At 53.4% G+C, this 16,307-nt stretch overlaps 1 protein-coding gene across 4 annotated transcripts in view; it reads right to left on the reverse strand.

Moving 5' to 3' along the window:
• Window positions 1-395: 395 nt before the first annotated feature.
• The window catches only part of GAS2L1 (growth arrest specific 2 like 1), a 42,222-nt gene continuing 26,310 nt past the window's right edge, over window positions 396-16,307 (reverse strand). For all 4 annotated transcript variants that reach the window (XM_005311722.4, XM_005311723.4, XM_024112336.3 and 1 more), the window contains 3 exons: window positions 12,592-12,688; window positions 11,489-11,921; window positions 396-2,947 (listed from right to left, as the gene is read on the reverse strand). In XM_005311722.4, the coding sequence (XP_005311779.1) occupies window positions 1,288-2,947; window positions 11,489-11,921; window positions 12,592-12,688 (2,190 nt within the window). In that variant the 3' untranslated portion in view covers window positions 396-1,287. The remainder of the gene's footprint in view (window positions 2,948-11,488; window positions 11,922-12,591; window positions 12,689-16,307) is intronic.

Genomic DNA, 16,307 nt, shown 5'->3' on the forward strand with positions numbered 1-16,307 from the left:
GTAAATCCCCCTCCCTGAAATCTCCCTGCTCCGTCGCTGGAGTTCTCCCCTCGGGCCAGCCGAGCTCGTCGCTCTGAGCACGGGGAGCAGCCAGCTCTATTGCTGCTTCCCCCGGCAGGGACACAGCCCCGGTGAGGAGGAGAAGGTGGAACAGCACCTGGAGGGGATGGAGGAATGACATGGGGGATGTTCCCCAAAGCTTCCAGCTCCCTCCCCCCATGGCACTGATGCCAGGACAGTTTGATGGGGAGGGCACAGAGCTGGGGGGAGGGGTAGATTTGGGACATGGCCAAAGCCTGCCTAGATTACACCTTTGGGGTTGACCTAGGGACAGTTCTTCTGGCGCCCTGCCCCCACCCTGGCAATATACGAACCAGGCCAGACAGGACAGGGGGTTTGGTTCATTATTTTTATTGTCCAGCTCTACGTTCCTAGGGTTGAGGCCAGACATCGAGGGAAGCAGCAGTCTATGCAGAGTATTTATATGTACACGGACACTCAATATATTATCTATAAATACAGATGTTATTAACAAACATACAGTACATCATGGTCAATTAATGCTGGGAGCCCCAGCTTACTGGAGGCCAGCAGGTGCTGCCGAAAAGATGTGCAATACGATTCGCTAACCCTTCCTCCAGCTGCCCACCCCAAACCCAGAGTCAATAAAAAAAACATAACTAAAAATAAAGTCCAACTCCACTGCCTTCCCCTCGGAGACACTGCTGTGCAGCTCGGTCCCTCTCTGCTACTCTCAGAGGAGGTGTGCCCCATCCATTACGCTCTCCCCCCGCAGCGATCACAGCCCTGAAGAATGGCCACCGAGCCTCTTGGGTTTCAGTGCAGAATGATGGGGTGCCCTGAGCTGGAGATCAAAGCGCTTTGGGAGTCAGAAGGCCCAGAGGACGTCTGAAGGTGTTCAATCCCAGACCCCCAGAACAATTCTGGTCTGAAACCAAGGAAGGTCTAGGACACCCAGGAATCCAAGGCTCAGGAACGTCCCCCGAAGATCTCAAGTTAAATCAAAGCCACCCAGCTTCCCAGCCCTCCTCTGAGCCCCGGCTCTGGCCCTGCAAATGGAAGCTCCATCCGAGATACCTTGAAAAATAAAAAAAACCAAAACCTCTGGGGCATCTGGCCGCCCACCCCATCACAGCAGCAGCAGCAAGGCCAGGGCCACCACAGCAGCACATCCAAGGCAGCAAGTGCGGGACATGGGGATCTGGGAGCAGCAGTGGGGAATGCTACAGGCCGGTCCCTCCATCTTGTACGCGTGCTACCAGCCCATCATGCCCAGGCGTCCTCGTCTGGTCCTCTTGGCTCCATCTGGCCCTGCGGTGGCTCCATGAAGGAGGAGAAAACGCTGTGAAAGGCTCTCCAGGGCTTGTGCTCAGCTGGGCGCTTGGGAGGGCTCCCCTTGGGTGAGGCGCTGGACGTCTTGTAGCTGAGCGGCGTGGGTATCCTGGAGGGCTTCTTATCTGGCTGAGTGTCTACACGTGGCTTGGCCTTGGGCCGCAGCTTCAGCTTGTAGATGGAAGGCACTCGGCCTGGTTTCTTCAGGGACTTCTTTTGCCTCAGCACCACCTCCTGTGTCTGGAGTACATCTGACATTCCATCTAGGGACGTCTCACCAAAAGGCCCCTCCACGGAGTCCTCCTCGGTCTTCATCAGCTCATCTGGGGCCGAGGGTCCCAAGTCTGTGTCAGAGCCCGCAAGCTCCAAGATGGTCCAGGCCACATCCATGCCCGGACCTGAGACCTCTACTCCCTCAGCCACCTCCTGGACGTCATTCAAGGCTGTGTAGTAGTTACTTTCATCTGAGGAACTTGAGAGAGCCGGCTTCCTCCAGCATGTGGCCGGCTCCAGGGCCATTTGGGAGTCCCAGCCAGAGCCATTCTGGAGCTCAGTGGGGCCCGTGCTACAATTGGAGGCCCATGGACGCTGGGACGCGGGGTTCCTCCTGGGGTCGTCTTTGGGCCGCTCACCAAAGTCTGCCTGGAAGCCGTGCTTGCTGAAGAAGTTTAGCGAGGAGGAGGAGGAGCTGGAGGAGCAGTAGGCAGAGTCAATGGCCCCTGGGTCTGGCGTGGTCTGCTGGAGCTGCCCCGGATCGTGGGCGCAGCCCAGGGGCTCCCCATCATCCCCGGCCAGCTCGATCATCTGGGAGTTGGCCAGGAACTCTTCCTCCAGGCACCGGTACAGCTGCTGCTCCTGGCTTGGGTCCAGGCGCAGAGGAGTCCGGAAGCTCTGTGCCAGCTCCTCCAGCTCCTGGTTGAAGCTCTCAGACAGCTGCCTGGCCTGGAGGGTCTCCCCAGAGAGCCGCTCCCTCACAGGGACCCTTGGCTCAGTCTCGCCCGCCTGCCACTGCCTCACAGACCCCAGCATCTGCTGAGGTGCCCGGACCGAGGGCTCTGCCAGTTTGTTGGCAGGAAGGGATGCTCTGCGACCGCTGGGGGCAGGGCTCCTGGAGCCCACCCGAGGGAGGTGCCCGCGAGTCGGGCTCTTGGTCCTGGGGGTAGCTCGGCCAGAGTTTAGGCCGTTCTCCTTCACCTCGTTGGCCCGTGCCCAGGAGTGCTGCCCGTCCTTTCCTCGGCTGATGAGCAGCACTGGCTCCCCGCCACCGCTCCCCTGGCTCCGCGCTCTGGGGCTGGGCCTGCCAGGCCCGTTCACCAGGCGAGGCCGGCTCCGCTCCTCTGACTCGGCCTTCCTGGCCCCCACCGACGGTCTCGGCCCCAAGAAGGCCCCACGCTCCCGTGACTGGCTGCGGCTCGAAGGCTGACTCTTGGTGGCCCCCTCGGGCATGTGCTTCCTCACCTCCTTCCTGTGCGCGGTTCGCAAGGCACCGTCCTCGCCGCACCTCCTGCCCAGGGTGCCACTCTGTGTGGATGATGCGGAGGAGTCGCTGTCTCCGGAGAGGCGTCTGGCTCTGGGGGGCAGCTGGTCTCGAAGCCTGGAACGACAAGAAGGAAAGGACGTCAGCACCATCTGTGGCCAGGGAGGGGGGAGACTGCTGGAGACAATACATTTTACTGCCCGTCAGGGGCCATGCTGCACTGCATGGGTTGCCAGGGCGGGGCAGCTGTTCAGGCCCCAGCACCGGTCTGGTGGCACCTCAGGAGGGGTACGGCACCTGCATGGCTGAGATACAACGTCCCCTCCCCGCAGCTGGGATGTGGCATTCTGACCCAGGCCCCAGCTCCAAACTAAACCCTTGTAACATCCCTCTAGACCTGGGGCGCCAGAGCCGCATGCAGCTCTTCAGAGGTTAATATGCGGCTCCTTGTCTAGACACCGACTCCGGGGCTGGAGCTACAGACGCCAACTTTCCAGTGTGCTGGGGGGTGCTCACTGCTCACCCCCTGGCTCTGCCACAGGCCCTGCCCCCATTCCACCCCTTCCCACCCCTTCCCCCCCCAAGCCTGCCTTGCCCTCGCTCCTCCCCCATTCCACCCCACCAGCCTCCTGCATGCCATGGAAGAGCTGATCGGGGGGAGGGGGAGGCTCTGGGAGTGGGGTGGGGGAGTTGCTGACGTGTTACTGTGGCCCTTTGGCAATGTACATTGGTAAATTCTGGCTCCTTCTCAGGCTCAGGTTGGCCTCCCCGCTCTAAACTCTCCGTGTGGGAGTCTCGGCTCGCAGGCAATGCAGCACGCCGGGCTCGAGTTGGCCTGAGACCAGAATCGGGCCTGGCCACAGAGCTGGCGTGGAGCTGCTGCTGCGTCATGCCCCAGCTCACACAAGCTGAACAAGCGGCGTAAGCGCTTTAGCGCAGATAACACCTCATGTTCCCAGTGCAATAGCGGCACCATTCCCCATCCAGCCCACTGGAGGGCAGCCTCCACCTCCACAGCAAAATCCGCTTTTCAGATGCATCTGCCGGAGCTTTTCCCCTCCCCAGTTCCCAAGCTGGCAGCACAGAGCCCAGCCTCTCCTTCCTGGGCTACCAAACCTCCCCTGCAGAACACTTCGTTCTCAGGAGAGAGACAGACAGGCCCTGGAATAACAACAGCCCATTCTCCGCTGATCCCTCCCAACTGGGACCAGCCGCACCTTACAGACCCCTCTGTCCATTCCAAGGCAGCCCAGTTCGCCTGGACGCAGAGATCAAGTGCTCCACATTCCAGCCTGAGGCTTTCCCCTGCTATGTTAAATGGGGCACATTTCATTTCCTACCAGATTTAACACAGGAATACAAATAATGTAACATAACACAGCTAAACGTCCTGGGGCAAAGCCTTCACCACTGTGCTTTCCTGACTTCCAGTTCCTCCCTCTTAACGCTGAATCCCCCACCGCCCCTTTCTGATCTGTTCAACTAGCAGGACATACAACCTCCATCTGCAGGCTTGGGGCGTTTCGGGCTTTTGTCACTAACAAATGCCTCTAAGCAGCTTTAAAACTTTACTGTTCCATCAGCACCCAACCAAGATCAGGATCATTGCTCTAGGTGCTGTACCAACACCTACGTGAGGCAGGTCCTGCCCCAAAGAGCTTACAATCCAAATAGACAACAGTGAGAAGGGAAACTGAGGCACAGAGCGGGGATATGACTCAGCCAAGGTCATCTCACAGGTCAGTGAGAGCCAGGAGTAGAACCCAGTCCCAGCCCAGCATCCTGTCCATGGGACCACACTGCTCCCCAGACAGACTTATAGACTTTAAGGCCACCGTGATCATGTAGTCTGACCCCTGCACATCACAGGCCACAGAACCCCACCCACCCACGGCTGTAACAGACCCTCAAATCCTGATTTAAAGACTCAAAGTGACAGAGAATTCCCCATTGACACGAGTTTAAACCTGCAAGTGACCCAGGCCCCATGCTGCAGAGGAAGGCGAAAAACCTGCACATGGACAACTACAGATCTACAGGCGCTGACGTTTGGTTCTGCTGGCGGGTGCTTTGGAAGAGGTATGTGTGTTGGGGGGTGGGGCACTCGGCCACTTTCGGGGGGAGGCTATTTTCAGCATATTTATACACTTCTGTCATATTCTAGTTATTGAATGGGTCTGTCATTGGTATTTTTACTATTTAATAATGATTCAATTGTTATAAACTACATCATTACATTAGCATGAATTACAGTATATTAAAATCATTCCAATCACAAGCGGTCTTCACTAACATCCCAGTTTAAAGACTTTGTCTCACTGTATGAATGCAGGACCAATCCCCAACTAAATCATCCCAGCCAGGGCTTTGTCAAGCCTGACCTTAAAAACTTCTAAGGAAGGAGATTCCACCACCTCCCTAGGTAACGCATTCCAGTGCTTCACCACCCTCCTAGTGAAATAGTGTTTCCTAATATCCAACCTGGACCTCCCCCACTGCAACTTGAGACCATTGCTCCTTGTTCTGTCATCTCCTCCCACTGAGAACAGTCTAGATCCATCCTCTTTGGAATCCCCCTTCAGGTAGTTGAAAGCAGCTATCAAATCCCCCCTCATTCTTCTCTTCTGCAGACTAATCAATCCCAGTTCCCCCAGCCTCTCCTCATAAGTCATGTGTTCCAGACCCCTAATCATTTTTGTTGCCCTCCGCTGGACTCTTTCCAATTTTTCCACATCCTTCGTATAGTGTGGGGCCCAAACTAGACACAGTACTCCAGATGAGGCCTCATCAATGTCAAATAAAGGGGAAGGATCACATCCCTCGATCTGCTGGCAATGTCCCTACTTATACAGCCCAAAATGCCGTTAGCCTTCTTGGCAACAAGGGCACACTCTTGACTCATATCCAGCTTCTCGTCGACTGTAACCCCTAGGTCCTTTTCTGCAGAACTGCTCCCTAGCCATTCGGTCTCTAGTCTGTAGCAGTGCATGGGATTCTTCTGTCCTAAGTGCAGGACTCTGCACTTGTCCTTGTTGAACCTCATCAGGTTTCTTTTGGCCCAATCCTCTAATTTGTCTAGGTCCCTCTGTATCCTATCTCTACCCTCCAGCGTATCTACCACTCCTCCCAGTTTAGTGTCATCTGCAAACTTGCTGAGAGTGCAGTCCATGCCATCCTCCAGATCATTAATGAAGATATTAAACAAAACTGGCCCCAGGACCAACCCTTGGGGCACTCCACTTGATACCGCTGCCAACTAGACATGGAGCCGTTGATTGCTACCCGTTGAGCCTGACGATCTAGCCAGCTTTCTATCCACCTTATAGTCCATTCATCCAGTTCATACTTCTTTAACTTGCTGGTGGGAGACCATATCAAAAGCTTTGCTAAAGTCAAGGAATAACACATCCACTGCTTTCCCCTCATCCACAGACCCAGTTATCTCCTCATAGAAGGCAATTAGGTTAATCAGGCATGACTTGCCCTGGGTGAATCCATGCTGACTGTTCCTGATCACTTTCCTTTCCTCTACGTGCTTCAGAATTGATTCCTTGAGGACCTGCTCCATGATTTTTCCAGGGACTGAGGTGAGGCTGACTGGCCTGTAGTTCACCGGATCCTCCTCCTTCCCTTTTTTAAAGATGGGCACTACATTAGCCTTTTTTCTGTCATCCGGGACCTCCCCTGATCGCCATGAGTTTTCAAAGATAATGGCCAATGGCTCTGCAATCACATCCACCAACTCTTTTAGCACCCTCGGATGCAGCACATCCGGCCCCATGGATTTGTGCTCGTCCAGCTTTTCTAAATAGTCCTGAACCACTTCTTTCTCCACAGAGGCCTGGTCACCTTCTCCCCATGCTGTACTGCCCAGTGCAGCAATCTGGGAGATGACCTTGTTCATCAAGACAGAGGCAAAAAAAAGCATTGTGTACATTAGCTTTTTCCACATCCTCTGTCACTAGGTTGCCTCCCTCATTCAGTAAGGGGCCCACATTTTCCTTGACTTTCTTCTGGTTGCTAACATACCTGAAGAAACCCTTCTTGTTACTCTTAACACCTCTTGCTAGCTGCAACTCCAAGTGTGATTTGGCCTTCCTGATTTCACTCCTGCATGCCTGAGCAATATTTTTATACTCCTCCCTGGTCATCTGTCCAACCTTCCACTTCTTGTAAGCTTCTTTTTTGTGTTTAAGATCAGAAAGGATTTCACTGTTAAGCCAAGCTGGTCGCCTCCCATATTTACTATTCTTTCTACACATTGGGATGGTTTGTTCCTGCAACTGCAATAAGGATTCTTTAAAATACAGCCAGCTCTCCCTGGTATTGTCTTGATGCACGTTAAGGACAGCTACATATTCAGTTGTGTCTGCCCTATTGATGACTGGAGATAATTTTTAAGTCTTCTGAAGCTGGTGAATGAGCATTCTGCAGTTTAGGATCATACAGGCACAGAGAGGATTCTTATGAATTTGCAGTATTCTGGAAACATAGGCCTTGGCTACACTGGCAATTCACAGCGCTGCACTTGCTGCGCTCAGGGGAGTGAAAAAACACCCCCCCGAGCGCAGCGAGTGCAGCGCTGTAAAGCACCAGTCTAATCAGCGCCTGCAGCACTGCACGCTCGCTCGCAGCACTGCAAGCTATTCCCATCGGAGAGCTCTCGCAGCGCTGGCGGCACGACTACACTCGCGCTTCACAGCGCCGCCGCCGTGAATGTAGCCAAGGCCATAGTGCTTCCAGAGTCCTGCAAATGACTCCAAGATCTTTCTTGATGGGTAACAGCTAATTTAGGCACCATCATTTTGTATGTAGAGTTGGGATTACGTTTTCCAATGTGCGTTACTTTGCATTTAACATTGAATTTTGTCTGCCATTTTGTTGCCAAGTCACCCAGTTTGTGAGATCCTTTTGTAGCTCTTCAGTCTCTTTTGGACTTAACTATCCTGAGTAATTTTGTATCATCTGCAAACTTTGCCACCTCACTGTTTACCCCTTTTTGCAGATCATTTATGAAGATGTTGAATAGGACTGGGCCCAGTAAAAGCCACTGGGAACACCGCTCTCCATTCTGAAAATGGATCATTTATTCCTACCTCCTGCTACAAGACAGGCCCAAAAGAGAAACCAACAGAACTCCACTGGCCATCACCTACAGTCCTCAGCTTAAACCTCTCCAACGCATCATCAGTGATCTACAACCCATCCTGAACAATGATCCCTCACTTTCACAGACCTTGGGAGGCAGGCCAGTCCTCGCCTACAGACAACCTGCCAACCTTAAGCATATTCTCACCAGCAACCACGCACCGCACCATAACAACTCTAACTCAGGAACCAACCCATGCAACAAACCTCGATGCCAACTCTGCCCACATATCTACACCAGCAACACCATCACAGGACCTAACCAGATCAGCCACACCATCACCGGCTCATTCACCTGCACGTCCACCAATGTTATAAGGACTCTCTGTTGCTATTCCTACCCTTTGTTTCCTAGCTTTTAACTGGAGTGCCTGGCAATGCTTTCAGGTTCATCTACCCATGCTTAATTTAATGACAAGCCTTTTGCTACCTTCATCACCCTTCCTCTGGTTAGAAACAAACTCCCTGCCCTAAGGGGAGACGTTAGCAACACAGAACTCATCACATTCCACACTCAAGCTCTTGCTCGTGGGTGTTGAGCTATGACTTAATCCACCTCCTCCAAACCTGGCTTGCTTTGTAAACCTGAAGGAGGCTACCAAACAAGCCACGTTTTAAGTCATTTGCTCCAGCTATTTTTGAGGCACACCACTGCAACAGTTCTGAACGGCACGTGAAGTATTTTTATCCCACGCTCAAATAACTCCTTCAAAAATAGCTGTGCTCAAGCTTTCCAGAAACGTTCACCTTTGAGCCAGAAAAAAAAAAATTCTGCCCATGAGGAATTCTGAGTTGGAGAAAGTTTCTAGCACCAAGAAACTGGAAGACACATTTCAAGAATGCCTACTTCGATGGAGTCCCCTCTCGGCTAGCTGCTATTTAATACAAATGCCTTGGCGGTAGTGATCTCTAACATCCCAGATTGCATGGTATGGGTGAATCATTTGTGCGTAACTATATGGCTGGATAAATATCACACACACACATACACATCCCCACAGGCTGATCCTGAGCAAAGCTGATAACGAGCACTAAGAATAGATCTACAATGCAAGTGAGCTCCTGGCTGGTGGGGAGGAGGAGCACTTGGTGCCATGACACTATAAACTCACTGTGGGCCCAGGATTGTGGAAGCCCTGCCATGGGGGTCCCATGGCCCCAGGGGCTGGATTCACCAGTGGGCAGCCAGAGCCCAGCACTCCAGAACGAGGAGCCAGGCCCCAGACCACTGGGAAATTTAGCATTGTGTGACTTCAGAGCCCGAGAGAACGTGTCTGGGCTCTTCCTTTGTCTTCTGCTGCTAAGCCGTTAGGGGTCACGTTTTTCAGCTTCTTTGCCACTAGGGGGACTAGAAACTTGGTTTTACTGTCAAGCGAGAAATCGAGATTCTCCCCTCACATGCTGACTCCCGGAACTAGGCCTTGGAGAGAAACCCCAAACCTCACAAGAGAGGGGGCCGCGCAGAGGTGGTGGACTCGGCCCCTGGTCCAACTATCCCCATGCCCTGGGAATCCAAGACACGCTACCATGGCTTTGTGCCAACTCTGATGGGATGGCAGGTCCTCTAGAGCAGTGGTTTTCAAACTTTTTTTCTGGTTACCCAGTTGAAGAAAATTATTGATGCCCATGACCCACGGAGCTGGGGATGAGGGGTTTGGGGTATGGGAGGGGGCTCTGGGCTGGGGTGCAAGAGGTGGTCAGGGCTCTGGGGTGGGGCTGGGGGTATAGGAGGGGGCTCTGGGCTGTGGCAGGAGGTTGGGGTGCAGGAGGAGGTCAGGGATGCAGGCTTTGGGGTACAGGAGGGGGCTCAGTTTGGGGGGGGCTCAGGACTGGGGTAGGGAATTGGGGCCTGGGGGTGGGGCATGGGCTTACCTGTGGCAGCTCCCAGTCAGCGGCACAGTGGGGGTGCTAAGGCAGGCTGGCTGCCTGCCTGTCCTGGCACCACAGACCACGCTGTGCCCTGGAAGCGGCCAGCAGCAGGTCTGGTTCCTAAACGGAGGCGTGCAAGCGGCTCTGCATGGCTCTCCCCCGCAGGGACCACACAGATAGGGACTAGCCTGCCTTAGCCGGGCAGCACCGCGACAGGACTTTTAACGGCCCAGTCGGCAGTGCTGACCAGAGCCGCTGTGACCCAGTGCCTTCCAGTCCGCGGCGCAGTACTGGGTTGAAAACCGCTGCTCTAGAGTGCAGGGCACAGTGGGAGAGTCCCCTGGGATTCTCTTTGGACAAAGTGGCCTGCAGTTGCCAGCTCCTGACAGTGGAGGGCGCAGGGGGATGACCCTGGTTCAGCAGAGAGCTGAGTTTAGGGGGCATCTCATTGCTCAAAAGGGGAGCAGAGAACGATGCTCAGGGCAGCAAAGGGGGGCAGGCAGCTCCTGCTGGCCACGTGGGGGGGCTAGAGGAGAGAATGCACCCCGGGGAGCTTCTACACCCAGCTCCGAACAGCCAGGGGAAGGTTTGAATCTGGGTCTAGGCGTCTCTGCCTTGCCTCAGGATCCCCTGGAGTCACGCCAAGAACCCAGACTCGGGGTCAGAGGACATTGCTTTCAAGAGGCCAACGGCCCCTCCCTTCCCCAGCAGCCAGCCCTGGGCTGGGAGGTGCCCACGGGGAGCGCTTGGCCTTGGCCTAGAGAAGTTGTTATCGTTTGGGAAGTGGTTGCCATGGCGGCCGGCAGCTGCTTGCCTCCCCCATCCTGCAGCGGCTCCCAGGGAGTGAGTCAGTGGCTGGTTGGCTGAGCAGGCCCCTGCCTGCTGGGTGGGGAGGGAGCGCCTCTTCCTCTGGGAGGGGCAGGACGTGACAGCCACCACCAGAACTGGGGGTGGGGGGCTGGTTTTCCTGACACAGACGCCCTCCTGCCAGCCCACCCACAAGGAGCCTGGAGCCCCCCTTCCCCCAGTAACCACCCCAGCCCTACCTACTCTATCTTCCCAAGGATATCAGGGTGGCTGGGCAGCCACCATGTCACCGCCCCCCACCAGCCCCTCCTCCGGGGCTGGCAGCAAAATGTGCCCAAAGGACTGGAGATGCTGCACCTCTCTTCCCCTGAAAGTGCCAGGCTGGGGCCCAGACACACCCCAGGGACAGCCTGGGAGCGAGGCCCCCTGATGCCCCAGGGTTGGTCAGTTGCCCCAGGACAGTGCAGGGGATTCTCAGAGCACAGAGATAGGGAGTATGAGTCTGCCCACAGCACACGGGGGTGGCACTCTATTACCTTCAGGAGCTGGGGAGCGCCCTGTCCCAGGACATGCCATGTGTGGGTCTCCCTGCCCCCCAAGGCAGGGGGTGAATCCTGGCTCTATTGCACGGGGGGAGAGAAGATCCCTAGCCATGTTTGTGCTCTGGGGACATAACCTGCGCCTTGCCCACCTCCCTACCAGGCATTTCCCTGGGTATGAACACACCTAGAGCCCTCTCTCCCAGATCCCCTAAGTTTTGCCAAGTCAGGTGGCTGAGGATGCAGAGATGGGTGGAGGGCGCGGTGCCTACTTGGCATCGCTGGCACATGCTACCTGAGAGTGGTTGAAGCTCGCGGCTCAGATAAGTCACGGTGAGCCAGTGGTGTGGAGCTCCTCGAGGGACCGGAGGAGCTCTGGCCAGATGAGGGGACTGTGCCAGCCCTTGGGGGGAGTCCTTCCAGCTTCTCCTGCCTGCCGTGTGATGTCACATTGGGGATCTGCCTTGAGGAGTCCGACTGGACAGACAGATCTCCTGCCCCCCTGGCCGGATGGCCGAACCGGTCCATCTTGGCCTGGGTCAAGTCCCCACCAGCTGAGAGCCGCTTATCCCCCGTGCGGAGGGTCTCCGTTGGCCGGTAGGGGTTCATGCCTTCCAAGGGGCGCTGGGAGCTGGGGCTGGCAGCTCGGGGGCTGGGAGAGAAGCTGCCAGGAGATGCCATCTTCTGCGGGGAGAAGCCCAGGGCACGTGTCTGCATTAGACGATGCGCTGCAGAGGGAACACAGTCATCAGCATGTTGGCTTAGGGAAGACACTGCAGCAGAGCTTCACGGGGGCCTGGCCGGGATCAATGGGCCCTTCACGTTTCCCATGACCCTCCCTTGGGACGTCTGCTAACAGCCTTCCCCGCTGGGCCTTCCTGCTGCCTCCCTATCACCTCGTCCTGCTCAATCCTCCAGCGCTGCAAGTGCCCAGTGGATGCCACCAGCGGATGAGGAGAGCTGTGCATGTAGCAGGATTTGGCCAGAGACAGCCCTGATCCCAGAGAACAGTGGGAGCATGAAAGGGAACTAGTCCTGGGAAGGACCTCATGCTACTGGTGGGGCCAGACCCTCTGCCATGGGGGCCAACGTTCAGCCACAAGGGGTCGCTATTGCAGCGCTGCAAGGTCCTCTCCTCTCAGGCCAGCATGGGCCAGCCAGGCTTGCCTCTGTAGGCTTGGAGGAGCAAGGTGCAAGGAGCAGTAACGAGCCGAAGGGACTGGGGCGGTAGAAGGGTCTGCTGCAGTGTCCCAAGAAAACTCATCCACAAAGGAGGTTCCCTGGGAAAGGAGTGAAAGTGACTGGCATGCACAGTGAGTATGGGGCGGGGGAGTCTCTCTGGCCCCAGCCCCTCTGGTAACTTGCTGGAAGGGACGAGTCCTCTCCCCACACACTCACAGAGGGATGCGCATCGGCAGGGATCGTGCTTGTCCAGGTAGTGCTCCAGGGTATCCCATCCGCCACCTACTCGCACCATCACGTGGCTTCTCAGCACCTGGCAGGGCACCAAAGAAACAACGCCCGTCAGGGTCATTGTGGCTCAGTCAGCTGGCACACCCACGCCTGTCTCTGAGCAACACAGCTCCCTCTCTCTGCGAGCAGGCCTGCAGTGGCGCTAACTCACTGCTGACAGTATTACTATGTGACACACGGGATTTCACCAATCAGAGGAACCATTACATCCACTGCATATGCAGGCACTTCTGGGGTGTAACCTGGCAGCACATAGCAACCAAACATAACACTTCAGGACAGGAAGTGCAAAAGAATTCTGTATCCAATTAAAGCTGAGCAGGAATGTAGGGAGGTAGAAAGCAATGACTAAAGCTAGAATTTAGCTGGGGCACTACAGTGATTATTTCTATAGTGTTTTATGTTCAAAGCACTTTATAATCATTTAACTAATTAACCCTAAATTACACCTGCCTACCTCACAGCACTATTACCGTCCCCTTTTTACAGAGGGGCCTCAGTTTCCCTCACTTGCCAAAATTCACACAGTGAACGAGTAGCAGAGTTGGGACTAGAACCTAGGACCTCCTGAGTCCTGCAGACTGCACTGCCTCTTGGCACCCCTAGCACCATAACGGGCCATTCATTCAATGCTGACGCCTCAGCACCATTTCTAGCAGCATCTGCATTTCCCTTCAAGGTCACCCATCCACATGCTGACCAGGCCCAACCCTGTTTAGCTTGTGAAATAGGATGAGCTCACAGCCACAGCTTGTTAGAGCTACCAAAACCTAGCCTGGCTGGAGAGTAAAGCTCTCGTTTAATAACGCCTGATTAAAAAGGTCCCTGATCACGGTGGTGTTACTACACCTATCCTCCCCTGGTCTTTTTCAGGATGAGGAGGAAACTGCTTGGCTCAAGCGTTCACTTCCTGCCGTGCATTCCCCCTTGAAATCCCCGTCCTGTTGGGGACATGACCGTCCGTTACTGGTCGTAGCTCCAGCTGAGCTGTCAGCAGGACTGTTTGCGACAACTGTTCTACAGGGTGTGGAGAGTCCAGTCGCCCTGCTTTGCGCTCCCCACCATCCATTCACTAGACCAAGCAGTAGCTTGTTCTACAGATGGGGAAATTGAGGTATGAGGTGAGAAGTTGAGCAAGTGACTTGCTCAAAGCCACAGAGGTTTTCAAATCCCAGCTCTGGCACAGAACTCCATAGGTTCTCGCTCCCAGTCCTGAGCTCTCACCACTAGACTTCGCTTCTTAGTCCTCCCCATACATAGCTATGGAGACTTGCGTTTACGTTTACTTTGTAGCAACAGGACCTAGGGCCACCTACAGCAAGGCGGTCGTGTGGTTAAGGCACCAAACTAGGACTCAGCAGATCTGTCTTCGATTCCCAGGTCTTCACCACTGAGTTCTTGTATGACCTTGGGCAGTCACTTCTCTTTCTGTGCCCCAGGTTCAATCTGCAAAAGGGGAATAATACTTCCCTATGTCCCAGGAAGGTTGCAAATTTGCTAATATACATAGATTCCAAGGCCAGAAGGGACCATTGAGTCTGACCTCCTGTATTACACAGGCCAGAGACCTGTCCCAAAATAATTCCTGGATCAGAGCTTTTAGAAAAACATCCAGTCTTGATTTAAAAACTGGTCAGTGATTGAGAATCCACCACAACTCTTGGTAAACTGTTCCAACGGCTAGTTACTCTCACTTAAAAATTTACACCTTATTTTCAAACTGAATTTTTCTAGCTTCAACTTCCAGCCATTAGATTGTGTTAGACCTGTCTCTGCAAGACTGAAGAGCCCATTATTAAATATTTGTTCCCCATGTAGGTACTTATAGTCTGTCATCAAGTCACCCCTTCACCTGGTTAAATTTAATAGACAGACTCAAAGAGCTCAATCACTAGAAGGCAGGTTTTCCGATCTTTTAATCATTCTCGGGGCTCTTCTCTGGCCCCTATTCAATTTTTCGACATCCTTCTTGAACTGTGGGCACAGGACGGGACACAGGATTCCAGAAGCGGTCGCACCACTGCCAGCCACAGAGGTAAAATAACCTGTCTGCTCCTACTCACAATTCCCCTGTTTATGTATCCCAGGATCGCATTAGCCTTTTTGGCCACAGCTTCACAGTGGGAGCTCACATTCAGCTAATTATCCACCACAACCTTTTTCATAGTCACTGCTCCCCAGCATAGAGTCCCCCATCCTCTAAGTATGGCCTGCATTGTTCGTAGGGGTATATATTTACAGGTAGACATATTACAATACTTCGCTTTCACCCAAGTTTACCAAGCACTGCAGCTCGCTCTGAACCAGTGACCTGTCCTCATCATTATTTACCACTACCTCAATTTGTGTGTCACCTGTAAACTCAATTCTATATTAATCAGGTCCTGTATAAGCCACTCCATTACCTGGCTGGGCTCAACATCAGGCTGACAGGCCTATAATTACCAGAGTTGTCCCATTTTCTGTTTTACAGATTGGTACACCATTAGCTTCCTTCCAATCTTCAAACCTCACAGTGCTGGGGGAGGCACACATGAACCCCGCTATAGGGACTTGCTGGACTTCAATAGTGGGTTTGCGAATAACTAGTCCCAGGGATTGGGAAATGGAAATCCCATTTGAAATGAGAGCCCACATGGTACCTTAACTACAAGAAAGGCTAGTCATTCTCAGCCCATGTACTACGGAGTGATGATCTACACAGTCAGAACTAGCATCAAGAGACAGAAGAGACTGGAAAGGAAACACTGAGACAGGAGGGATGGGGGTAAAGAGAAAGATAGGAAGTGGTGTGCTTTAGACGACAGGGACCTGGATTTGGGAGTTGGGAGGCCTGCGTTTTATCTCTGGCTCTGCCATTGATCTGCTGTGTGACCTTGGACAAGTCATTTAATCCCTCAGTACCTTTGTTTCCCCTTCTGTAAGAGCTTTTCTCTGTCAAGTTTTTTTAAAGAGCTGAGATAACTGCAGTCTTGTTGACAGTAGGATTTTAGCCATCAAAGCAAATCAGGTCTACACTGGATGGGGGCTTGGACCAGAGTAGATATATCAGTGGCTAAAATCCTAGACAAGAGTTACTCTCACAGGTAGCAGCCATCTGAAGATCTAGCTACCGTGTGACTCAACACCCCAAGCTAGGGACTTTAGGTCTCAAAATCAAGGTTTCTGCCATATTAACCGAAAAGTTTTTCATGGTGGCTCAAAAGTTTCCATGAAGACTCTTGACATAAACACATCCCTGCCCTGTGCAGCAGCCTAGGCCAGTGGTTCTCAACCTTTCCAGAGTACCGTATCCCTTGCAGGAGTCAGATTTGTCTTATGTAGCCCCAAGTTTCACCTCCCTTAAAAACTACTTGCTTACAAAATCAGACATAAAAACAAAAGTGTCACAGCCACTATTACTGAAACATTGTTAGTCTCATTTTTACCATACAATTATAAAATCAATCAATTGGAATATAAAATGTACTTACATTTCAGTGTATAAGACAGAGCAGTATAAACAAGTCATTGTATGACATTTTAGTTTGTACTGACTTTGCTAGTGCTTTTTACGTTGCCTGTTGAGGCAAATATCTGGATGAGTTGATGTACCCCCTGAAAGACCTCTAAGTACCTCAGGGGTACACATACCCCTGGTT

This window comes from Chrysemys picta, chromosome 15 (genome assembly GCF_011386835.1).
Source record: "Chrysemys picta bellii isolate R12L10 chromosome 15, ASM1138683v2, whole genome shotgun sequence".
Taxonomy (NCBI): domain Eukaryota; kingdom Metazoa; phylum Chordata; order Testudines; family Emydidae; genus Chrysemys; species Chrysemys picta.